This window comes from Xiphias gladius, chromosome 10, assembly GCF_016859285.1.
Source record: "Xiphias gladius isolate SHS-SW01 ecotype Sanya breed wild chromosome 10, ASM1685928v1, whole genome shotgun sequence".
In the NCBI taxonomy this organism is placed as follows: Eukaryota; Metazoa; Chordata; class Actinopteri; order Istiophoriformes; family Xiphiidae; genus Xiphias; species Xiphias gladius.
In genome coordinates this window covers 11,651,867-11,677,016 of record NC_053409.1, presented here as the reverse complement: position 1 = coordinate 11,677,016, position 25,150 = coordinate 11,651,867, and the positions used below count along the sequence as shown (strand labels likewise).

The 25,150-nt window shown below is 42.8% G+C and overlaps 1 protein-coding gene across 3 annotated transcripts in view; it reads right to left on the bottom strand.

Moving 5' to 3' along the window:
* Nucleotides 1-315: 315 nt before the first annotated feature.
* The window catches only part of LOC120795702 (regulator of G-protein signaling 6-like), a 38,766-nt gene continuing 13,931 nt past the window's right edge, over nucleotides 316-25,150 (bottom strand). The window contains exons 3-17 of one of the 3 annotated variants that reach the window (XM_040137810.1): nucleotides 13,213-13,312; nucleotides 12,362-12,412; nucleotides 12,141-12,247; nucleotides 10,743-10,794; nucleotides 10,190-10,254; nucleotides 8,388-8,464; nucleotides 7,402-7,483; nucleotides 6,954-7,028; nucleotides 6,018-6,119; nucleotides 5,700-5,872; nucleotides 5,279-5,404; nucleotides 4,957-5,143; nucleotides 4,015-4,104; nucleotides 2,516-2,575; nucleotides 316-2,217 (exon numbers count right to left, since the gene is read on the bottom strand). In XM_040137810.1, coding sequence (XP_039993744.1) covers nucleotides 2,167-2,217; nucleotides 2,516-2,575; nucleotides 4,015-4,104; nucleotides 4,957-5,143; nucleotides 5,279-5,404; nucleotides 5,700-5,872; nucleotides 6,018-6,119; nucleotides 6,954-7,028; nucleotides 7,402-7,483; nucleotides 8,388-8,464; nucleotides 10,190-10,254; nucleotides 10,743-10,794; nucleotides 12,141-12,247; nucleotides 12,362-12,412; nucleotides 13,213-13,312 — 1,398 coding nt within the window. In that variant the 3' untranslated portion in view covers nucleotides 316-2,166. Of the gene's footprint in view, nucleotides 2,218-2,515; nucleotides 2,576-4,014; nucleotides 4,105-4,909; nucleotides 5,144-5,278; nucleotides 5,405-5,699; nucleotides 5,873-6,017; nucleotides 6,120-6,953; nucleotides 7,029-7,401; nucleotides 7,484-8,387; nucleotides 8,465-10,189; nucleotides 10,255-10,742; nucleotides 10,795-12,140; nucleotides 12,248-12,361; nucleotides 12,413-13,212; nucleotides 13,313-25,150 lie in introns of those variants that run through there. The other 2 variants (XM_040137811.1, XM_040137812.1) reach the window with 2 other exon arrangements.

Genomic DNA, 25,150 nt, shown 5'->3' with positions numbered 1-25,150 from the left:
TTGAGAAACTAAAAGCACAAAATACCCTGAATATGTTACATGCATAGTAATGTGCCCATATCATAATAAAGTGTGCTTTTGGATAATGAAATTTAGCCAGTTTACATCTACAATGCACTCCGTACATAGTGTCATTGTGTTTGTGCTGAGAATAACATTTGGTACATTGATTCGAGTTAAGCATTTCTTTCTACCTTATAATCAAGAGGTTACTGGTTTATGATAATAATGATAATTATTAATATGACCTGTACAGTGCATTGCAACGACTCTAATAGAAAAGAACAGATGATTCACTCATTCAGCGGTGTAGTCTGTCACTGTCTCAGTCACTGGCCTCATGGGGGAGTTGTGAGGTTGAAATCACTTTAGTCCGAGCACTTTCTGTCTGTAGAAGAAGGTTGGAGCCACAGCGGAGTGGAGAGGCTTAAATGTTCAGTGTGCAGCGCCCATGACGGGTCAGATATTGCTCCCAGTTGCATTTCAGGGCTTTGATGTCCATTCACTGAGGATTGTTGCCCCAGTTCAGGGCTTTTCCCCATCTGTGCGCTGTCTTTGGAGAGTCAAATCATCTTCTCCTCAGTTAACGCTCCATTATGGTCCAAAAACATGCACCATTTTCCCCTTAGTCATTAAAACACATGACACTATGAGATGGGGAGTCATGGCATTCATTTTGCCAAACAAAAATGGATAGCTCTCATTGTTTTCAGAAAACAACAGATGGGATAATCATGCAGTACAAAAACAACATAACAGAAATGATCCCATATTGGGCCGCAGGCCTTGTAATATCCACGTGATTGGAGAACAGCTAGTTTTTGACATCACGATATCCTTCACTATAATGTGAACACAGCAGAATACAGTCTCATAACACTCTGTTGCTGGTCCTGTGGTTTAACCACCACTAGATGGACCCATGGCACTGGAAACCTTAAAAATGACACTACAGTGGGAGCCCAAAAAGCATGTGGATGCTATTTCACATGTGACTGTGCTCACTAGAGCTAAAGTAAACCTCAAATCTCTGTGATTCACGCAACCATGTGGGCCACGTTTTTAAGCATCTCAGTTATTCATGCAGACATTTGAAATTGATTAATTTGACTGTGCAGCCTGAAAATTTTGGATCTTGAAGCCTGTACGTTGTTAAAGTAGTGGACCAATTTGCCAACTGGAATAAAGTCATCTTTGTCATAAGTCTCAGTACAAAGCGCTGTTGTGGAGACGAAACATTAATCCTCAACAAAGACATTTGGATGAAACATGCAACGGTGCAGTGTGGGTGCTACATTAAGCCCTTATGCCAGATTCTGGAATGTAATGAAGCATGAAACATTATACCTTCAAAAATCAAATTTGTAGATGTAATTTAATATAACTTATGTGAAAAACCAACATTGTATTCTTGAGTACTGCCAAAACTATGTTCACTATTTAACTGTCATGTATTATCTATTATAAGAAACAGATATAATAGAAATTTCAAAGTTATAAAAAGAGGTTGGATATATTTCTAAAAAAAAAGAGAAAAAAGTGGTCTTACGCTTTATTTATTGCTGGCTGCCTTGCGAGTAGAGAGACATATGTAAAATAGATTTATGTCTGTGTTGATGTGCCTCTTGAACCTTTTATTTAAGCAGGTATGTCTGAGTTGGGACTGGCCCCATCTCTTTGAGGACAAATAAAGCAATAGTCAATTCATTGCAAGTGTTGTGGCAAATAGCTTTTAAATGCAGTTTTTATCAAAGAATATTGTTGCTTTTAATATCCAATAAACATGTATATAAAACAAAATGAAAACAATATAAACTAATCAGCTTAGTCGACAAAGAGCCTAACAACCAGTTTGTCAACCAAGTGATGAACAGAGGGCAGCCCTAGTCTGGATTTGCTTGTACTGTATGCTGCATGCCATGTGGTGTGTCGGCTGAGGTGCCCCTTGTCAGCATTGTCTTTTCCTCAGTGGTTCCATTTAGGCTGTCCACCCCAGCAGGCACAGGGCTGCACGACCAGTATGGCCGCAGTCCTCGGAGCAGTGTCTGAGAGCCTCCGCAGAGGCCCTGTCCGGCCCAGCTCCACTGTCCGTGCCCCTGCCCCGGCCCATGTGTGGCGGTCACCCCTCCAACGGGGTCCAGCTGCGCCCCTCCAGCACAGGCTGTGTCAGGATGATTGCATCAGACCTGTCAGGCGCTTTCCCGTCAAAGACTTGCCCTAGAGGGTCAATTAAAACAAAAAACATATTACTAGACTGAGATGCTGAAAGTCGAAGTACTTTATAAATCGCACAGAATCTCTACCAACAAGTGGATATTATCCAAAATGCTAAGCTGCAACCATTCATATGATTAACATGTTATCTTACTCAAACGTACACATCCTATTACAGGTGTGAAAGGCACAATAGAGTGTAATATGGTTATAACTGCAAAAGCAACTGGTAGTGATAGTGAGCCAGCCAGCCAGCCAGCGTGATTTGTGATATGAACAGCCCCAGCTCCAAATGACTTACCACACTGCGGGTGAACTTCTCCAAGGAGGTGCGGCGGCCCTGTTCAGTGTCTGCTGGCTGCTGTTTTGGAAGGGGGGAAGCAGGGTGAGTGTTCGGGTCAGGTACGGGTGTTGACGAGGGGGGGGAGTCAGGAGTGATGTCGTTAGTGAGGGGGAAAAAAAGGGGGCCAAGCGTTGCAAAAATGAGGGCCAAGGACAATGTGGGGGTCAGGGAGGGATTTTTAGGTAATGGATTGGTGTCAGTGACAGGCCAGCAGAAGGAGCAGTGTCCAAACGGGACAGGGGAGAAAGGCTAGCATGAACAGAGGCAGCTGTGATTTGCTGAAAAGCTCCATATTACACAGCAACAGCGAAGTGAGTGTTTGCTTAGCTATGCACGTCTTAAAAATGACACTGATTAGTTACACGAGGTAGACAAAATAACATACAAACTGCTACAATATATGGCTGCATCTGTCTTTTGTACTTTGTCGGTCTGTGATATCTATGTACTGTATGTTGGTTACCTTCTGTTTACAGAATGACCGTGGTACTGCTCTTTCAGAGCAGTTCGTCTGTGTTTGGCACATGATGTCATGTCTTTCGAGGCTGTTCCCTTTAAATAATTTTGCATTTTCCTTGCACCTGCGTTTTGGACACAGTGGTTTTGCCTTTTCGGGGCTCTGTTAGTTCTGTAGTCTCATGATGCTTTGAAAGCTCACATACAGTATCAGATTGCTGATCGCCAGACCTCGATAAGAGCTGGCTAAAGCTGCTAGGTGACGTTAAAAGGACCCACCTTTGTACCGTGTGATCAGATTCCCTCAAAGTATAAGTCTTAAACCTGGAGTTGTATGAATTAGTCTGCTTTCTCCATGTACAGTACATTATGAAACATCACTAACTCACGGTTCAAGAAGTATTTTGATCTTTTACTCAAGTAAAAGAAGCAATACCACAGTGTAGAAATACTCTGTTACAAGTAAAAGTCATGCATCCATAATTTTACCAAAAGTAAAAGTACTTAACATGCAGAGTGGTTCATTTCAGAATTATATATATTATATTATTGTATTATAAGTATTATATCATTGATGTGTATGCATCACTAATGTTGCAGCTAGTAAAGGAGGGGCTAATTGTAATTACATTGTATACATGTAGCTTAACTAGAGTCTGAATGTGCAAAGTAATGTGTAACTAAAGTTAATTGACTAAAGCCAATTAAATGTATTGGAGTGAGAAGCAAAATATTTGCCCCCAAAATATAGTGGAAGTATAAAGTGGAAAAAATGGTACATGTACCTCAACGTTGTACTTCAGGTTGCAGCACTTGAGCAAATGTACATTCCACCACTGTCAGTAGCAGCATATAATATTGATTCTATACCTAATTCTTGACTGCATACACACAATAATATATGAACCTGGAATGTCTATTTAATGTGAGAAATGCAATAAAAGTGCAATAAAATTTTATAGAAAGAAGAGGTGACATCGGGGACAGTGAGTGCAGCTCACCTTCTTTCTGGCTAACAGGAGGTCTTGGTAGATGTTGGATCGCAAAAAGCGTGCATAGCTGTCACTTTTCATTAGCTTGAATATGTGCTCCTGCAAGAGAAGGAAAAAATGATGAGCGCGCGTTGGCCTGGGTGACAGGAGTGAGAGAGGTGAGAGAGAGAAGTGTAGCGAAATAAAGGGAGGTCTGATTATGGTAATGCATTGCATTGCTTGCATGTTTGATGTGGAGGGGGTGATGCAAACCGAGCGTGCTGACATGAGCAGCGGAGTCCTGAGAGACAGAGCTGAGTAATGTCCTGCCAGTGAGAGGCGTTGCACGTCACACACCACCAACCCACTTTCAAACCAGAGGAATCCAAACTTGAACCGACCGAGCAACCTATTCATGGCATCACTCGCCTCATTAGGCCCTGGCACAAACACACTCTGTCGTTCTTCTTCTCGCCTCTCTCTTTTCTCTTCCTCCGTGCCCTCTCTTTCATTCACTTGTGTAACGTGAGGGGAATGGAAGGGCTCAGTGTTTCTGTGGGCAAAGTGGTTGAGAGAGGAAATAAATGGCTGTAGAGTGTGTGTGTGTGTTGTCAGCAGGGATGTAGTGGTGGGTAAACCCTCCTGAACTCAGTGAACTGACTTTTTTACTTGCAAAATAGAGCTTATACGTGCATTCAAGGCTGACATAAATCTTTTTAAATTTAAAGAACACACTATAGAAAGTACGGTCACACTATAATGAAGTTTGGCACCCTCTACGCACCACTACATGACTTTCTACTTAGCAGTAGAGGTATATAGGTTTGTATCTATGTTTACAGGCATAGGTGTGTTGACAGTGCATGTGTCTCGTGCCGGTTCAGCCTTGTGCGAGTGTTGTGTTCATGCACACGTGAGCATGTACGTCTATCCGTGTGAATCCATCCGTGAGGAAGAAACAACACAGTCCACCTGAGCGTCCTCGTAGCTGTATCGTCCGGGGTCTTTGAGGTTCTGGCTGGTGCGCTCGTAGCTGTGCGAGTCCAGGTTGATGGGGCTCGGCGCCCCCTCAGCCAGGAACTCCTGCCAGATCTCCTGTGCCCTGGGGGGCACGTCCTGGAGCGGCCGTCGCTTCAGATCCTGCACTGCTAACCAGAACCTACAACGGTGTCATATCTAGTCAGTAACAACATCCCAAAACTTAGGATACTACAGATTAAAGAAACTTCAGATAAAATAGTTGCCCTTTTAAAATATATTCACTCTTGAAATGGGATCTGAATGAAGGTCTCACCGCAGGTTCTCTGAGCTGAACTCTGACTCCAGGAACTTCAAGAACTGGTCCCGTCCTGCCGGGTCCTTGAGCGCCTCCTCCAGAGAGAAGCCCCATTTCTTCACACGCTGCTGGCTGGGGTCACGACTGCTCACAATACAACGGATTAGATAAGAATAGAATAAGATAAAATAGAAAAGAGTAGTTTACTGTTCGCAAGTCATTCCCCCTCATGGTCTAAAGAGAGGAGAGGCTCAAATGTCAGAACACAGTCAACCTCTCATTTCATTTGAGATGAGATCCAAACAGACAGATGCAGGACAACAACAGTTCATCAGCACCGAGACCTCTACGCTCCACCTGACCTCAGCGTTGCTTTAAAGCATTATCTGCCCCTGGTGAACTCTCTGCCCATATCCCAACATGGCCCCTCCGGCCTCACCTTGCCTCCAAGTCCCAGAAGGAAGTGTCGTCGCTGATCCAGGGGTTGGAGGGCTCTGTGGCCGACACAAAGGGGTCGTACTCCACGAACTGCTCTGTGTAGCTCATCAGACTGTCGGCCACTTTGGAAACCTTCATACAGTGCCTGTCCAGCTGGATGTTCAAGAACGTAATCTGATGGAGGAGGAGAGAGGGAATAATAAGGAGGCTAAATAAAGTAGCAGCTCATCAGTCTGCGTCCACGACTGCCGCTATGATGGATGGACGAGGCGGGCTGCTGGTAATGATCTAAGGAGACGACTGCCTCTCTGTGAGTTACCTCCTTCTGAACGTCCTCTTTGGTGGGCTTCCTGGTCGGCTGGGAGCTGATGTGGATGGGACTCGGCTGGCTCTGACCGTCATCTGGTACCCCATACACCGACTGGAGAGAGAGCAAGAGGAGAGACCATTGTTGCTGTTTTGACCGACCAGGGACTCTATATTGTAGTTTGATGAATGTCAGGTAATAGTTGTGGGACCAGGAGCAACCATTGGTGTCATTACAGCCTGAGTGTTGTGTCAGGAATTCGGGGGTTTAACGACTTGAGGAGGAGTTTAGATTTTACAATTGAACTAAATATCTTGATTTAATTGTATTTACACACACGCACGCACACACAGATATTCATACACACAAATTGCAATTATTAGTATTTTTATACGTTTTGTAAAATCTGTATATTTAATTAAAAAAAACTTAGGACAGATTTAATGAACATATATGTTTAGCTAAAGAAGCTATATAAAATTTGATTTTGCCATTTTCTATTTTTATTTCCAAAAACTCTATGAAAATATACTACAGGAAAGTAAAAATTCTTTTTTTTATTAAAGACATTTTATTAAGAAATATATTTATATCTAAACAAAAGGAAATATTTAGATGTTGTTATTTTTGTCAAAAAAATTAAAAACAAAAAGTAAATTGTAAAATGTATATATTTTATTAGGGAGGTAAAATCTAAAGAAAATATAATTGGCCATTTAAATTAATAAAACTCTTTTAAAATAATATGATCAGAAGCTTTGGTGGCAAGTCAAAAAAAATCCTTCAGGGAGGTGCGGTGATGCAGGACAATTTGGATATGTGACCTCAGTATATCTAAAATCCTGGCTCCAGCCCTGTGTGGGACGATAGTGGGATGGTGAGTTTGATAAAAACCAGTGTTGAGATAATAATGTTAAGATTGGAAAGCCACACTCTTGGTCTCCTCACCTTTTTTACCCTGTGTGGGTTCCTCTCCCTTCGGCACTTGCGGATGTCCATCTCTGTGGTGTTGACACAGCCTGGCTGTGGGAGGCAGCGGGACACAGAGTGGGTTTCTGGGTCAGATAACAGTGTTTCTCCAGCGTGTACTGTCTGCGCCTGTCCTCCTCACACAATACGATGCTGTCTCTCTATTCGGCGATGCCATGCTACAAAAGGCTCACACGCAAAGTGACTGGCAACAAATCTGATTCTGCAACCAGCCACAAAACAGGGCTCTCCGCTGAACAGTATGTGGGGCTGAATCGGCTGTTTTCAGGCTTTAAATGCTAAAATTGTCAACCTATATAACAACCCCTCTTTTCTTTCCTTCTTTTTTTGTTCATTTCCATTCTTGCCGGTGCAGTGTCTGACCTTCCTCTCCTTTTCTTTTTTCATGGCTTTGTTCCCAACTCACCACCGGCCGATGGACGTCCCAGAATGCCCTCTCCTGGCTGTCCAGGATCTTCCTCTCTGCCTTGTCCTTCTTCCTGTCGATCCTGCAAACAGAGGAAACAGGCCACTTATATATAGAGCTCGCTCCTCGGAAATATCAGGTCAAACAGCATAATCTCAGTAAATCATGCATCACATTAAGACACACACTCTCTCTCTCCCACACACACACACCCACCGACAGGCCATGCTAGAGAGCAAAAAGCTGAAGAGTGTGGGTCTTAACCTGTCTGCTCACTTCACCCAGCCATGCCTGGTGTTGATGCTGTTGGGGTTGAGCTCTTACATAACTGACATTTACTGAGTGGGGCCTTGCTAGGCATTGTTTACTCCCCAGATGTAAGAAGGTGTGTTGCTCTCCACATCAGCTCCACTTGTATAAAACAGCAGTCACTTGTCACTGACATTTCTCTGAACATTTCCTATAGACAAGAGAGTAAAGTTCTTTCCTCGCTGAATGACAGGAAGGAATAGCACTGTACTTACACTTGCCAGCCACCAGATGGAAGTCTTGTGTGTAGATGTGTGTGTGTGTGTGTGTGTGTGTGTGTGTGTGTGTGTGTGTGTGTGTGTGTGTGTGTGTGTGTGTGTGTGTGTGTGTGTGTGTGTGCGCGTGTTTATTTTTAATTCCATAGGGGAATACTTGCTGTAGTTACTGAATTTAACCCTCCAGTCAAAGCGGAACATAAAATCAGAGCATTGTTAATGAGAAAAGCACTGGCCCGATGCCCAGTTGAGACTGCACACTGAAGCATTTTCTCTTCCTTGGGGGAATAACACTCACGTCATGCATATGGCCAAAGGTTGGTGTTTATAGGTTTGAATGTATAAACCTGATTTCATCAGCATCTCGCTATCCCCACAGCCCTCCTACTGTGAGTTTGTCACATTTGACACGGATGTCAAAAAGGTGACGTCTTGTGATTCATATGTACACACATGACTCACTTCACTTGAGCCTCAGCTTGCATGAAGATAAATTCCCACTTCCTGGCGAAAGCCCTCTGCAGCCGGGCGAGGTTCTCCTGGAGGAACCAATTGGGCAGGGACAAGGTTATTTGAATCCAAGACCTTTAGATGATCCACTCACTGTGATGGTGTGCCATAACTTTGGATGAGGTTGCTGAAATGAGATGACCTCTGACTAACATGTGAACAAGTCACTGAACTGCTGATACCACACAGTATTTGGAGTTTCATGCTGGTTTTGTACAAACTACTATTGAATTAATGACTTTAATAATTACAAGTAATAACTGTGTTCTTAAAGGAATAGTTTGAAATTTTGCTTATCCGCTTTCCTAACAGTTAGGAGAGAAGATTGATACCACTCTCATGTCTGTGCGTTAAGTGTGAAATTACATCCAGCAGCCAGTTAGCTTAGCTTATCTTAAAGACCAGAAACAAGGGGAAACAGCTGGTCTGGCTCTGCTCAACGGCAACAAAAGCCAGCAACTCTAAAGCTCACTCATTAACATGTTATAGCTCATTTGCTTAATCCATGCAAAAAAAACAGACACATTGTGGGGGTTGCGGAGGTTTTATGGGGGTTATGTGAGAGACGATTTCATAGGTTGGCCTAGTAGCTTCCTGGAGTCTTGACACTTCAGTTTATAGGTGGATTAAACAGTAGAGATATAGCGTGTTAATTAGTGAGCATCAGAGGTGCTCGTAGGTGGATTTGGTTCCCTGTGGACAGAGCTAGGCTAGCTGTTTCCCCCTGTCTCTAGTCTTTGTGTTTTGGCTGTAGCTTTATATTTAGCATACAGACTCAAGAGTGATATCAATCTTCTCATCTAACTCTCTGCAAGAGGGCGAATAAACAGATTTCCCAACATGTTCAACAAATCCTTTTAAATATTTTCCTGTTGCCAGGTACAACGGAGTCTATGAAGTCTAAAATAATTTTATTTACGTGGCTAAATACCTACAGGTTTAATTTTCACTAATATTACAAAAAAAAGGATAGAAAAAGTCCAGAGTTACATTTTTAGAATATCATCTCTGATCTGAGACGATGGGATGGTTTCCTATAAAGGTCATGCCTCATACCCCAAACCCATGTGTACATTGAGTCTCAATACTGGATTGCGTGATAAATTTTGCTTTGTTAAAATAAAGCTCTTTACTGTAAACATATCAAAGCTGCATACTGTAATGTGTGCCCTTAATAACACACCTACACAAGCATCTGTCAAAGATACAGTACATGACCTCATTACACAGAGAGAAAAAAACCGAGTACCAACTAGCAGGCATGTAAGAGTGAGAGCAATGAGGCCTGGAGGCATAAAGTGACCTGAATAGGAGATAAAGGAAGTCTACTGGACAATAGTTGCAGAGTAATTTAGAATATTAAAGTGCAGCGGACTGCTATTGTATAACAGCAAGAGATGAGCACTGCAGTAATGCCAGCCTTGAGACCGTATTGATCTGCTGATGCAAAGTAGGGCTATAGATATTTTTGTGTACATTTTGGGGCCAGTAAATGACTGCAAATGGTGCTCCTGAAAAAGAATAATGACCTGTGACAGATAAAAGTCTGGTATTTGACAATGGCTTTTTGCTCAGAGGAATGGATTTTGGCATTGCAGGGCCCCAGAGGACACTGCATCAGCTCTTTTGTTCGTCAGCAACGCGAAAGAAGAGAGGAAATTCAGAGTGTCATCATACTATGGTCCGTACACCATGACAGCATTGAACTGAGAGCTTCCTGGTAATAAACAAGACAAAAATGACTGTGTACTTACAGCCTCGTAGTCGGCTAGCTCAAGCCTGGCTTTATTCTGCATGGTGCGCTTGCACAGGTAAATGGCTTTAGGGGGAAAGAGAGAAAGAGTGAAAGGGCAATAGAGTTAGTGAGATGGGTCGTCTGCTTTTTACAAAACGAAAAAGTATATCTCCAATGGATGGTGCTCTTTTTTCTACGGAGGTCTCAGCTGTGTGAACTAACCAACGCTAATGAATGTTACACTGGAGCAGGCAGGCGATGTTTTGTCTTCTGAAATAACAAGCCTTGAGTAAATGCCATGCAGAGAGCCGGAGATGTGGTCATATTAGTGACTGTCTCTTTATTTTGTTAGGCTAATCTTATCCCATAGGATTCTCTCCAGTGGGTGTTTCCCGGAGGACAGATACATTACAATGAATGGCCCTGTGGATCGATACTCAGTCAGTGTCAACAGTGGATCCAGAGTATGAGCTGTGTTTCAGCTCTGGTGGAAGACAGACAGCTGAAGGCATTAGCGAGATCTCACTGGTTTGGAGAAAGTGGCAAAAATTGATAGACAGCGTGTGACTCACCATAGTCTGTGTTCTCAGGCTCCCAACAGTTTGAAGGCCAGAAGTATGGAGACTGATGAAATCAGAAGGGGATGAAACATTTACTCATATAATCAGTAATACAAGAGTCTGGAAAAACAATAATATTCTACAAAATGACTGTTGGAAACTCATTTCTCCCACCACCCACACTCGCTCTGCACTTGTCTTCCATGCAGTGTCAAAAGACAACTCTTTGTTTGATAAAGATCCTTTAAGTCCATGCGCTGCACATAACTATCTGGGGAGCAATGGTAGCTATATTCTCCCTATCCATATTTAATTGTCTATTGCAACTGATATTACACATTCAAAGTTCATTCCCGAGTCCATTAATAATGGATCACTCACATCTATCATGCATTCTTAATAACAGGGCAGAATTAGAACTTGGTGGTACTCAACCACATGTTTAATTTCCCCCATTATTCATAACGGTAATTAGCCTAAGAGCAAGCGGCTGATGCTGATGAATGCACTTGTTTGAGTGTAATGAACAGGATGGTTAACATGCTCTCATTCAGCGCTGTAATTGTCTTTTCAACTCAGAGAGGATCAAGTTGTTCTATATGAGTTTAGAAGTGCATGCACAAATCGGGAAAAATTTGTGACAAACAACAGACTGTTGTCATTAAAACTGGGTCTTCTACCAGTATAATATCTATTTTTAGAGTAGCACACAAAAATTCCCCCGTCACTATTCCTCACAGCACAGCTGTGGAGACTGGCCAATACATTTCAAAAATACCATGGTCTCTTTTTAGAGGTTCTGATGACGTGGGCATGTTGCATCACGACGACATCAGAGGGAATATTTTTAGCCGCCACTGAATGAGCAAGTGCGACAGGCTGCCCTCGTTGCGCAGGCATAATAATGGCTTTTAATCTTGAGCGGTAGAGGTGAAGATAAATGCATTCAGAGGTAGATTGAGGAGGAGGAGCAGGGGTAGGCCGGTGACAGCAAAAAGTGCAGAGCCAGCACACAGCCAGCTCAGCGCTTCCCATAGGGGAGCCTGGCTACTGTAGCTGGCTGGCTGGATTAAGACGCTAATGACCCAGTCACAGTAATGAGTCATCTCGCAGCCCACAGCCATCAGAGGGACTTGTCAAAGTTCGTGCTGGATCGAGATGGAGCGAAGAAAAAAGCACCCCTCTGACAAGCTGGCCCATTGGCCCTTTTCTGTTGCCCACCTCCTGCTCTGTCCAGCAGGGATATACAGTATCGACCTTGGTGGGATGAGTAATAGGCTTAGCAAGGATTGCTCTCATTAGCATCACACAACAAACATATCCCTTTGATAAACTACCATCATCTCATCATTCTATATTCAGAGGCCTCCTAACAAAACAAGGACACTCCCATGCTGAAGCTTTCTGTACCTGAAAGCGATAAAGGGTGCCGTCATCTTTAAGTGTCAGGACGTGGTCGGAGATGGGGAAGATGTAGCCATGTGCAGCGATCAGACTCCCGAGGTGGATGGCTTCAGCTGTTGACATGAGAGAAGGCACACAGATCCGGAGGGGGGGGGGTTGAAATTACCTTCCTCTTCAATTGAGCTCTATTGTGCTTACATGTACGATAGCTTTCTCAGCAGGCATACCTGGATCCTCAATGGAGAGGTTTTTCATCAGCCACTGAACAATATCCGTCCCTGGTATTCAGAGAAGGACTTTGGTTAGAGGTGGCGCCACAGCCCCACATCTGCAGATTCAACAAAAGCTACAATCCACAAACACAAATTAAATTCGAAGAAGTCTTTGTGATTCGTCTGTGTTCAAAGCTGTGGGTCAGAGCTCTCAAAGTTGAGTAGGTGTCTAAATATAACATGTTAACAGGTTTGCAGCCCCCCCCCTTGCTCCTGGACAGCACAATATTTGGCCTAGCCTTTGAGCTTGAGAGCTGAGAGAGAGCGTGAAGCAGTCGAGCCTGAAGGAGCCATGTGAAGGAGTGACTCAGAGACAGCTTCACGGAGAGAGGGAGCAACCCCTTGGTCCAACACTCGTGACTCATCTCATACACAAGCACACACATGATGTACAAACACATGAAGGAGTACAGCGCGTACACACAGAGGGCTGAAGACAGAAAAGAGAAGGCGAAAAGTAGCTTTTCTGCAGTGTGACAAGGGCAGCGTCACACCAAAGGCAGTTTCCTCAGTGGCTGAAGCCTTATTGGCAAAGACATCCTTTGCCTCCAACTGTAGTAGCAGTAATTTAAATGAGCCCAAAAGGTCATATTTGCTTTACTAATTCTGACTTGTCCGATCTCGCCAAGCCCACTTGCTGGGTAAGACAACAAAGCATACACATATTAACACAATTATCAGCAGATCAGGTTAGATAAGCCCTTATTAAGGAGGAAACATACAAGGAACTGCAGCATATGTAAATGTGCACACACAGACATATACAGTAAACAAGCATGTACACACAAATACACACAAATACTAACCTGATACCACACTGGGGATCTTGGAAAGGAAGCTTTTGACGGTCCGGATGGCTACACCTCCTGCTTTCTCATCTTGTATTCTTGTAACAATGTCTTCAATCTGTGGGGAGGCAAACAATGTTTTCTTCAATAAAAAAAACTAATGGCAGGGATAGGAAACATTCACTGTAATTGTCTAATTTTCAGGAATCACAGGAGGTATTTAAAGTTAAAACGTAGAGGGGCAGCAGGACAAGCTGGAAACAGTGACATATTATCACCTTACAAAGGTGTTATGGCAAACGTGTCATCAAACAGTTGCCTGTGTATTTATCCAGCTGACTCAGAGTAACATTAGCATTCGTTTGGAGTCATGTTTATGCACTCTCCTTTTAGCTCTGTTTTTGGTCTCCGCTAACTCTTTAGCAGCTAAATGCTACATTGTGTTCACCAGCTGGTTGCTAATTTTGTATATCTGCTGCTTGGTACTGATTGGGCACTGTACTGTGGGTTTATCCGAGCTTTCTTACTTAAAACAGCTACCTTTTGGGTCTGTAAACAAGCTGATGAGAGCGGTGAGCTCGAATTAAAACAGTAAAACTGCTGGTCGTAAAACCAAAACACTGAGCTTAAAGATGTTCGACATTAGGTCCATAAAAACATTGACTGGTGCAGCTTTAAATTCAGACAGGGTGTATTTTAAGTGTTATGTTTTAAATTTTTATTTTTATACTCTTTCATATTAATCATTACTTTTGTTTTTTTGAAAAATGAGACAACCCAACAGAAAATTCAATTCATTGCTTTAAGCCCATTTATCTCATCTGCATTGCCGGATACACCACCTTTTTTGATACTACCAACGGGAGGCAACGACACCAGAAATTTTTAAATTCTGCAGATAGCAGCTTCAAGGGTTTGGAAATAAATGTAATATCAAGTGGACATTAGTGATGCTGGAAACTGACCTGAGGTAATTCCAATCCAAATCCACACTTGTCAAGATCAGGGGTGCTAAGTCAGAGAGCTGAATCTAAACAAATTTGGGTTTGACAGTGATATAACGAGACACTCTATTGGAACGTTTCACTCAGACTCTCAGACCTTAAAGACAGAATGGGCTTGGGTCAAAGGTTCAATAGAATTGAATAGTTTACCGAAACACCTGCACATACAGTATTTGTAAGGTAGTATAGCTGCTCAGTGGGGTGATTTAGCTGTAACAAGGGCTTCGGTCATAAGCTTTGGCCAATTGTAAAGGTCTGTCACATCTATTCCCCAGAGGCAGAGATAAACATCACACCTCCAATGCAGCCAGAACCCCGAACGCATCCCACATCAGCCGCCTAAAATTAGGCATAGCACAGCTCGCCACTCAGCCGATTCATAGGGGAGAACACATAATGTAAACAAGCGAACATCCAGTCACTCAAGGACATGGACACACATCTATAAACACATGCATGAACATACAAAAATCCACATATATAGACTCGTAAACATAAAAATGTACTCTGCTCAGCTCAGGTCAAATATTGATGTGAGAAGGCAGTGCTCTGTTGCCTTGGTGGAGTCTCACTAGAAATCAATCTACATCAAAAAGATCCTGATAGTGCACACTTAGCTGTATTATCAGCAACCAACCATAAGCAGTACAGGGGCTGCTAAGGTCGATGTGCTGGCTATTAAATTCTTTATGGCTCCCTAAGCATCTGTCTAGTAAGTAACCACAATCAGATGTTCATACATGCTCACACATATACACTCACATGCGTATGCACACAAGCTCGCACGCCCTGCTACATTATGACAAAGCTGATTAGGTGAATTTCGAGGGTTCGACTCATGTGCTCGACACACTCTGAATTTAAAGAAGCTTTTGTCTGTTTTCTCTCATCCGAACTAGGCTATAGCATGTTCCCGCCTTATCCCACCGCATTTACAGTTGACTTCAAGTCACGATCGCAGGCATGCAGCACCACGCTGTGCTCTAGTTCGAGCCACTCCAGCATACTTCTGGACCCTCTTCTCTCTTTCCTCCTTCCTCCACTCTTCATTCATCATTTAACACAGCATATCTTTGGGTGAACTCCTTCCACTACGGCAGGAAGACAGACACTTTTACATGTACTTAAAAGATAAGGCTGATGTTATTCCAAGTTTTTCTTTTGGTCAACAAAATCTATGACAAGACCAAAATAAACAACACATTATTTTTTATGTAAATACTTTCTAAGTACCATATGCCGTCTGTGGTACTCAGCCCCGAGCCCATTGGTAGCCATAGAAGACGTAAATCTTCAAACACTGATCATGAATACATACTTTCTTTTCTGAAAGAATCTCTAATTTCCTAAAACAGCTGGGCACTGTAGTTTGTAGGGAAGATTACTCAACCTGGGGTAAATGGTGTATTTGCTGGGGACTATTTTCAATTGGCAATTGATACACATTTGGTATATAGTGAGCATTTGTGGCAGCAGGATGGTGTATGTGGGATTGACTCAAAAACTACAGCATTCATGTCCATGATAACCCCCAAGTGAAATGGTGTGTTTTTAATAGGTTTTAGACTATAATGGACCTCTGTGGCACAGATGAATAAGCTACACGGGCAATACTTGTTAGCAGGATTAATTTATTGTTGGTTTTGGTCTTTTAATGGGATTTGTTGACAATAAGAAGATACAGAATATCACCAGCCATAACCTTTAACTAATTACATGCACAGCCTCTGTATTGTACATTTCTTTTGTTTGAGTGTGTGTGTGTTTCTTCTACACTGAAAGTCAAATTGCATTTGGCAGAGCTTATTCCTGCACTTTGCTCTTTCACATGTGTGTTTTACCTGTAAAATAACCCGGCTGTGGCTTAATTATGCTTCTTTTCAACTTTATGTTTACAGATATAATATTCGTCCACAGCCAATTAGACCTTTATTCCTTGATTCTGCAGGACTGTGTAGCCTTAAAGTGATTGTCCACCAACAAACAATATACAGTATTTTTTGGAGAGGGGGACAGCAAGGTAAGCGAGAACAAAAAGGGGAGAGAGTGCAGCGTGCTACAGAACATTTACTCAGCAACCATTACAATCAAATGTAATCATTCTCCCAGGCAAAGCATTAAATAGATAATTCATACAAGCACCCCATAAATCTACAACAAAACACCCAGATGTATATGGATTTAATAACACAAATAACGCAGAGCACAGAGGAGAGAGAGAAAGCACTGCGTGGCAAGACAATTACCAATGTCTCACCAAAAGCTTGAGAGCGTCTTAGTATGAATTATTGAACATCCACTATGGAGAATTACTGCCTCAACTCTGTTGATAAATCTCTCACAGGAGGGCAGGGGAGAGAGAGATGGAGAGAACTGCATCTGCCCTATGTGCTGGAAACAGAGCCTTGGTATTTCGGGCCTACTTTTGCCGACGCGTGAGCATAACCAGTTTTACATGAGCACAATAAGGTGCACAACAGATTAGCGCTGAAACATCACAGTCTTGCCTTTGAAGACAAAACCTTCCCCATAAAACAACAGGGAAAACGCTTTGAAATTAGCTGCGCTCGATCCAACTCTGAAGGACTCGTCAAATCCCCGGGGACACAACAACATGGAAGGATTAAGTCCTTTTGTTCTCATGTAATAATGGACCTTGGACTGGGTACAGCAGCACAGAAAGAAGAACTCATTATCTCCCTATAGGATGACAGCAGACAAGAAGCACTTGGAACAGCTATAGAAAGTGCACATCGTATCTCTTGGATGTACAAGCTAATGGTGTTGGCAGTTTGGTGTGGAGGGTTTTTGAGAGCTGAGCATCGCTGCAAGCCCGCGATAACAGCACTTTGCCCATCGCTACCAGGCTCTATAAATGATTATCAGGAGAACACTTGTGTATCTTGCCACAGTATGTTTGCATTTGCGGCACGCGTGTTCAAATTTGTACCAATGCATGTGTATTTGTCTGTGTGTGGTGTGTCATCTGTCCATCTTATCTTTTATAGCTAAGGGCAGCACTAGCACTCTGTATGTCAGACGTAGGAGGGTAAAGGTTTAGGGGGAATGTGAGGCAGCAGCTCGAGGTGATGTAGATGTACAGCAACAAACCAAGGCCTCCGCTAAGCATTTACTCCACATTAATGTCAGGATAAGCCTGTGCGCTATAATGTCCAAAACAAGATGTCAGTTCTTCCTGTAACATGGTTTTGTAATTGGGACTTAATGATGTGAAATAAAAAAAAAAAAAACATCTAAATGGGAGCGTCAGCGACAAAAATAACCATAAAATAAATGCAACATGTTGAGCTCTGGAAAAGGCAGTGCTGTAAGTATGGAAACATTCACTTCTCCTGCTAATTGAAGCCCTGTGCCCTTTTTTTTTCCCAAAATGGCCAGAGCTGAAGCTATTAAAAACTGGCCCAGTCTTCACAAATGAGACCGCTGCTGCTACTAGATGGATCAGGCAGTAATAGCGCCATCAAAGATTCAGCAGTCATCAGCAGGCCCGGGCACACTTGTCACTGTTGAAAGACATTCAGGTCGGCGTGGAAAAACGATGGATGTCCAGGTGACGGGTGAAAAGATACGTTTCTGGCTGGGAGATGATGATGACGTGTCACTGGGAGCTGGATGATTATGAAATAGTGATGAGGCTTTGAAAAATTTTCAAGCTTGCTATGTCATTCTCAAACACCTTGAGAAGCCCAAATGCTTTTTGTAGGGTGTAAATACTTGCCTTGTTTGTCTTTACAAACAAACTCTTCATTTACTTCTTATGATAGCGATTTCTGAATAAAGACCTTACTCCATAATAAAAGAATAGAATATCATTCCAGCACAACTATGTTCTAAATGTAATAGATTCAAGAGTTGTTGGGATTGAATAATATATATTAATTTTTATATATGGTTTGCCTGCTCAGTGAAAATAAAGAAGTAGCATGACATAATGTTCCTAATTTGACAGAGGAATGTCCGCATTCATTTCTTCTTCCTGTTTGTTTTCATCTCTAGAAAATAATAATAGTACTGAGTATTAATATTTAACAAGTCTCAAATACCACAGAGACATTTAAATGTTTTTAATTATTAAAATAATCAATACCTTACGAATTCCTCCCCAGACAGAATCCTTCACTGTACTTTTCTTTGCCGCAGCTCCTTCACTGCATCATCTAAAGTCTGTCTCCACAATGGCCGAGGACGCGTCCTCTGAATTTAAACAAATAAAGGTATGCAAAACTCTTTTTTATAACATATTGCCTTCCATTTAAAACAGTATCCATGTAGTAACAAAAGGTGTAAACAGGACAAACCAGCTCTTCATTCAGAAAGACCCACAAAAAAAACCTCCATTTCTTCTCGCAGCACCTCTGAGGTGTTGAGCTGAATGTGAGTATGACTGGACTCTACCCATTCTGCGATTTGTGCTCCAAATCCTGGACTTGATGTGTTTGTATTAATATATTTTTGGCTTGGAGCATTAACAGAAATGTTGTTTTGCAGCTGCCACTTTGCCATTCCTTTACGGTATGCCACTTGTTTTGCTTTGCCGTCTAATTGGCTGTAAGTCAGTTGCTGGGTCAATTAGCTTAGGTCCAGATGAACTGTTTTGCTTTGCCCTAGCTCATATGAACTGCTTTATAAACTTTCAATTAATTCATCCCCTCAAAGCGCTGCTAAATTGCACACGTTCTGTTTGTGTATTGTTTGGATTGTTGACTGCTGCAGGGTGTCGGAGCGCTGTCTGGCCTCACGTTTTAACTCTCTTCCTTCACAGTGTGTGGCTACGACTGTACTGAGCCTCCACTTGCTCATAGAACAGCAGCCTTCCCATTGTGTTCACCCTGACTGTTGTTGTCATCTTTTGCCGTACTTATGTTTTCAGACATCTGTGGGCCAGTAGATCACCATTAGTTACCCAGCCTGTAGCCTTTCTTTTGGTTTCATGTATACTTCTTGTTAATTCTACAACTTCTTCAACCGATTGTTTTCTCTTTTTTTCTCTCCTTTTCATGTTATTTTTCTGTTTGCATCTTTCACGTGTCGAATGTATAGTCAAATGAAGTTTCATCGCAAAAAAAGAAAGCAACAAAAAAATGCTGTTATTTTTTTGTTGATGTAGTCATTGCTAACTTATGTGTAAAATCTCATTTACTTTCACCCCCATTTACTAAAGGACACAAGCTGCATTTTTCTCAAAAACAGTGTTCAAGCTTTTTTTGTCTACAAGCCACTTGATGTTGTAAATAATGCTGCAAAATGTGAAATAATTGTGCACACTGTGAATATTCAACGAATGGACTCTGTCCCAGCTGATGACGTATTGTGAAATAACTTCTCCAAAGTACACAACCTGTCACACAGTACTTTCTTTGAGTGCCATTTTGACCTCTGTGCCATACTGGGTGCATAATTAAGTGAGTTCCAGCTGGTGAGTGGTGCCCTGGGGAACGAGGTGAGAATAAAGCCTGCTGGAGAGAGAACACCCCCCCCCCCCCTTTCTTCTCTACCATCTCTCCTCCCCACGCATGCCAAGTCATGATGAGGGAGCTGTGAGAGCTTCTCTGCTGGATATGACACAGCGAGGCACTGACAGCCACGCAAGGCGCAACACAGCAGACTGGAAAAGCCCTGCCACTCAAGTGTGATGCTTAGAAACTTATACCTTTTCGGAGGCGTGTGAATGAATCCCATTTGCACATACTCAGTCACACACTGACGCACATGTCATGTGTACAGAATGTGCATATGAACACTCACATACACAAAAACATACACAGTTGCTTCAAAGCTCTTGGTGATTCTCATCATTTCAAAAAGAAAAAACCAAACAAACAAATCACCTGCCACATCTAGATTTCTGCATTTCAGAGAGTCCTAACAGTTCTGACAAATACATATAAACTGATCCATCTCCGCTCCAAATTGCCATCTCAACAGGAATGCCCTACAGGAGAAGCCTTTTCTTTTCTGCAATAAACAACTGTTTTCCTATCAGGCTGTGCAGCTGAAAAAAAAACAAAACGCCTTTTCTACTCTCTCCCTTCTGCCAATACCTTTCATAAGTAATCTCTTTTATCATTTGTGGCAATGGATTGTAAATGCACTAAAGGTAATTGTTTGAATGTGTAGAAGAGGAATCCTAGTCACTCAAATCTGGGCTTTCTGAGTTACATCATTTCGAGAAACGCCTGCTGAAGGTTAAATGTATGCTAGAGCACATCTTTGTATTGTTCTACTTATTCTGGCTTCTTCAGGTTTGCTCAAGGATGAGGCAGCACATTAAGAGCATTAGGAAGCGATCTGAGTTTCCTGTCCGTAAACATGTAAATAATCCATCGAAGACATTCACTATATTCCCCTTACTCCGCTGGCCAGCTCCCGCAATTAAATCCAAGCGTTCAGTGACATTCTTCCCTCAAGTCAGGTGTTGTCCTGTGGATTCATGTGTAATTTAATCACATACCAGGCATTAGCAGCCTCTTTAGCTTAAGTGGTCAGAAAACAATAGAGACCCTGCCCTAACAAAGAGGCCCAGAGGTACATGACGTGTACAAAAGAGTCCAATCAGCCACTGCTTGATTGCCCACCCAGCTGGATGCCCCTCAGGGGAACATGCTATGAACCAAAAGTGTCCAACTACGATGTTGTGCTTCACCTGAACCAAGCAGACCCATATTTTGGGACCGAGAGTGTTGATGAGGATGTTTGTCACCTGTTTGAGCCAGTTGAGGATCCCTTGTAGTAACTGACATGGGTGCGATGTGGAGATTTTGGAGGCGTGATGGATCACTGTATGTGTGTGTGTGATTGTCAGCTTAGATTCTTCATCTCCATGGCAATGCGGCGTCAAGCGGAGCTAAGCAATTAAAAGTTTGTCAAGTTCAGCGCCCGCATGGGCAGGATGCCAGCTTGACTAAATTACAATTACAGATCAAGCTATTTGGACGGGAGGGATAATCTTGTTGTCAGTGCTTTCAGGGGAATTAACAAGCACCCTTTATTCTCCTCAAAACCAAAAGGAGACGCTTAAAAATCAAAGCTTTGGCAAAATTCTCGAGAGCAAATGGAAAAACTGCTGGGCTAAGACAGGTTATATTCGGGAGAGTATATGCCCCAAACCACAGTGACTCATCAGGTCACCTTTCTGTTGATGAGACTCAAGGAGGACAGAAAAAGATCATACCCCCTCTTGTAAATTTCTGTTGTTAGATACTCCATGGGTTGCTAAGGGCTTGAGTGCAGGGAAAACAGGAGTCTGCTGCTCCTCTGAATAGACAGTCCACTCTCAAACAAAGTGCCCTGTGCAGATACAGGGGCTACTTTTAAAAGAGACACTGTCTGAAATGAAGGGCACCAGCAGCCACACAAAAGGTCATTTGTTCCAGAGAGAGAGAATCACATTACCTGCAGTTCAATCCTCTGCAAGATTTACCTTAAAAAGCATTCACGAACGGCAATTTACATGCAGTGAGGCTACTTTCCCTGCAAACACCTCTCACAGCACCTGCATTTTGAGTGCCTGTGGGAATCTGTATAGGTTCGGACTCTAATAAGGTTCAGTATCCTTAAGCTGCTAGTCTGTAATTAGGGAAGAAAAAATCAAAGGAAGGGCATTTACATGTTGAGAAACGAGAAAACAACAGAAAGGGAATGGTGGGGTGCGACAGCTCTGTGTGGAGAGAGCAGACTGCAGCAGACAGAAAGCATCTGCTGCTGTTTGCCTGATTGCAAGTTTCAAAGTTCTTTCCAGAGAGGGTTTTCTATCATTTATCAGCTTTTCATTTCTTCTCTCAGCCACTGCTGTCCTTTAGTCTCTCAGTAACGAGAGAAATCCTAGTCTCGCCTCCACTGTTATACAAGACCGAGGTAAGCTGCTAAAATGCGAAAGTGGAAATCAACAATGGTGTGACAGTGTCAGGTGAGAGCCAGTGGATAACACTATCTATTTTGAGGATGCTCACTATTAAAAGCCCCTATGGGGGCCTCAGACTGGGCACAATTCTCCCTGCTGCTGCCAATTTAGGAGCTCGGCGGCTCGTGGAAGCTACTCTTACTCGCTATTGCGGTCTGTGTGGGAGAGGTGATACTGTATTCGTGTTCAAATTTGAATCTTTTCCACTTTCTTGATCAATATATCTTCATCTTGGGTTCCTATCTGGGGCACTGCAACAGCTAATCTTATAATAATATCTACAGGAGACTGTTATGAGGTGGGAAAACTTCAGGACCATCTGTCTATCTTTGATATTGGCATCGTCCCCTGACACGCCACTCCTGCCGGTCCCATTCCTTTAGGCCTGGTGGTAATTGGGTTACAGGGAGAGAGGAGAGAGGAGGCATCATCAAGCCCAGGTTTGCCTCTGCCCTCACTGGGCCCACAAGCCTGTTCTTGATGTTGGAGACACAGGAGACAAACTCTCTCATCACAAAGTTTACTCATCTCTGAGGAAAGGAGAGGAAAGGAGAGAAGAGGAGAGGAGTGGCCTGTGGGAGCAATGATGAAGGATCTGGGCTTCAGAAGTCGACAACATAGCTCCTTCCTTTCAATATTTACACCAGTTGAAGCTAGTCACTTCCTCTTGTACTCTAATCAATGTTTATTCTTCTTTTGAGGTTTTGATGCGTGATATTTGATAGGCCTGATGCAACCACCAAAGACATGGAGCCAGCATCTAAGGCGGAGATGACAAGATATGTTCTCAAGTAACAATAAAATGCAAGTGGTGGGCAGATCCGGCCTCTCCCAGCTGTGCTCAGCTCCATCCATTAAAACAACACACAGATGGTTCTTTAGCCTTTCATTAGTAAACTGTTGAATGGGCACCGTGTGTGTGTGTGTGTGTGTGTGTGTGTGTGTGTGTGTGTGTGTGTGTGTGTGTGTGTGGCATGTAGAAGCACTTTGCAGCCAAATGATGCCTTACATCTTAATCAGCTTAGCCAACTTTGGATTTAAAGGAATGTTTTTCTTTCTTTCCGTTTTTTTGTCATGATTCTATAACACCATCTGCTCCTAATTCCTTCTCTCCCCTGGGAGAGATGTGTTTGTTTCAATCCACTGCACATTTCATACCTCAGCTCAAAATTATACTGGTTCTTAGCTCTGTTTCTCCTTTGCTCCTATGCTCACATGCTATCAGTGGGTAACAGAGGCCCTTGACCTTTCAAGATGCATGGATTTCTTGTCATGGCTACTAGTATAAGAGAGGATTTTTATAGCTCCACTGTGTATCATTAAGCTCCATCCCTTCCCCCCTTTGCACCAATATGGTACAACTGTCACCCACACAGTGCTTTACCACAGACCTGATGTCCTTATTACCTGTGCTGGTTCCCCCTGCGAGCGTGAGAATGATGACAGGTTTTTAGGGGCAAGAAGTGTTACTGTGACAACAGAGGGACAAAGTGAAAAGGCCTGTTATGAAAGAGATAGGAGGCATAGTGGAGTACGTTGGGGGGAAATATGCCTCTGGACCCTCTCAGTGTAACTCACACAAGCCGAACCTGATGTCAGAAAGCAAGTGGCACTTTCGCTGGCAGTTGCTGTGTGTAATGCTGAGGAGCGTGAGTTTTTTTTTTTTTTTTTTCCCAGAGCATCATTTCATGTCTTGGCAAGGTGCTATGAAAACAACTCTGTTCTAGCCGGGTGACAGATTTCCAGTGTTGGCAATAAAGCCTTGTTACTTCCAACTCGCAGGTACAGGTAATGAAATTTTGGCGGCTGGGCTGACGTGCAGGGAAAATCTCATCTCATAGTGCCAAGGGGCAGCAGGCAGCGCCACACACCTGCAATGTGCTCTGCTGCCCTCCCGGAGGGATGACTCCTCTTCCTGATAGGGACTGCAGAGGAGACGTCAGAAGCGCCAGCCTAAGTCACACTGTCACCCTCTCCCTCATACACCACTTGTCCCATTATCATCCTCTAATGGTCTTTTAATGAAACTGAATGATGCCTAAAGTGGCTAGGGGGAAGCTCCTACAATTGCATCACAGGCAAAGAAATGTGTTTAATAACAGGATATGTTTCAGCGGTGTGTTACCTTAAAGGCTGATTGACTGACTGAATGAGAGAATCAATAGGTAGCAAAGCATGAACGCTACAGTAGGATTGTTTTATGGCATGAAATCCTTACTCGGTGCTGATTGATTATCTTTAATGTCAACAGACCCCCTTCAGTGCTGGCTAATGCATTGCTAGGCAGCGACCAAATTCGCACATAAATCTTTTACTCTTTCATTTCAGGGGAGCCAAAAATGAACCATCTATTATGTCTGCAAAGCTAGAACGTGCAACCTAACCATCACACCCCCTTGAATTATTGAATAGGCCTCCTAGAAAGGGACTAGCCATGCCTTGTGAGCTAATATCCTCTAAACATAATTCAAAATGAAGTGAAGTGTGCTTTTCTGTTTTCATCCCCGGCTTCATGCTATCTGTGCATGACAGCTGGCTGTAATTTAGCACGGGTTTTTGAAGGCGATTTGCTCTGTATCACCTGCTTTAAGACTTCGCACATCAGAGTTGCGTAGTTATTTCCTCCACAACGGCAACTGTTGAAAGCGCTTCTCTGACCAGGGCTTAGGATATTCCTAACCTCACAACCGATGAACAAAATATTACACAGAAAGAATAACTAAAAAAATAATTCTACAAAGGAGACAGAAAAGGAAAAAGTAGATTATGATAACCCAAATATTACCCTCTCGTCTCAGTGATGCAAAGTTTCCAAATTGTCCTCTAAAATCTAGAAAATGTTTTGCGCTCTTGGAATGCAGGACACTGATGACCTTGTATTATTGAAATAAAACTCCACAAAGCCTCAGACACTAACTGCAAAAAAGCCATGACCTGTTTTATACAAAGATTTAACATCTGCTAATGCACCTTCCTCCCTATTCAAGTGCATTAATAATTGAAGGATCCTGACGTGTAAAAAGTTAATAAT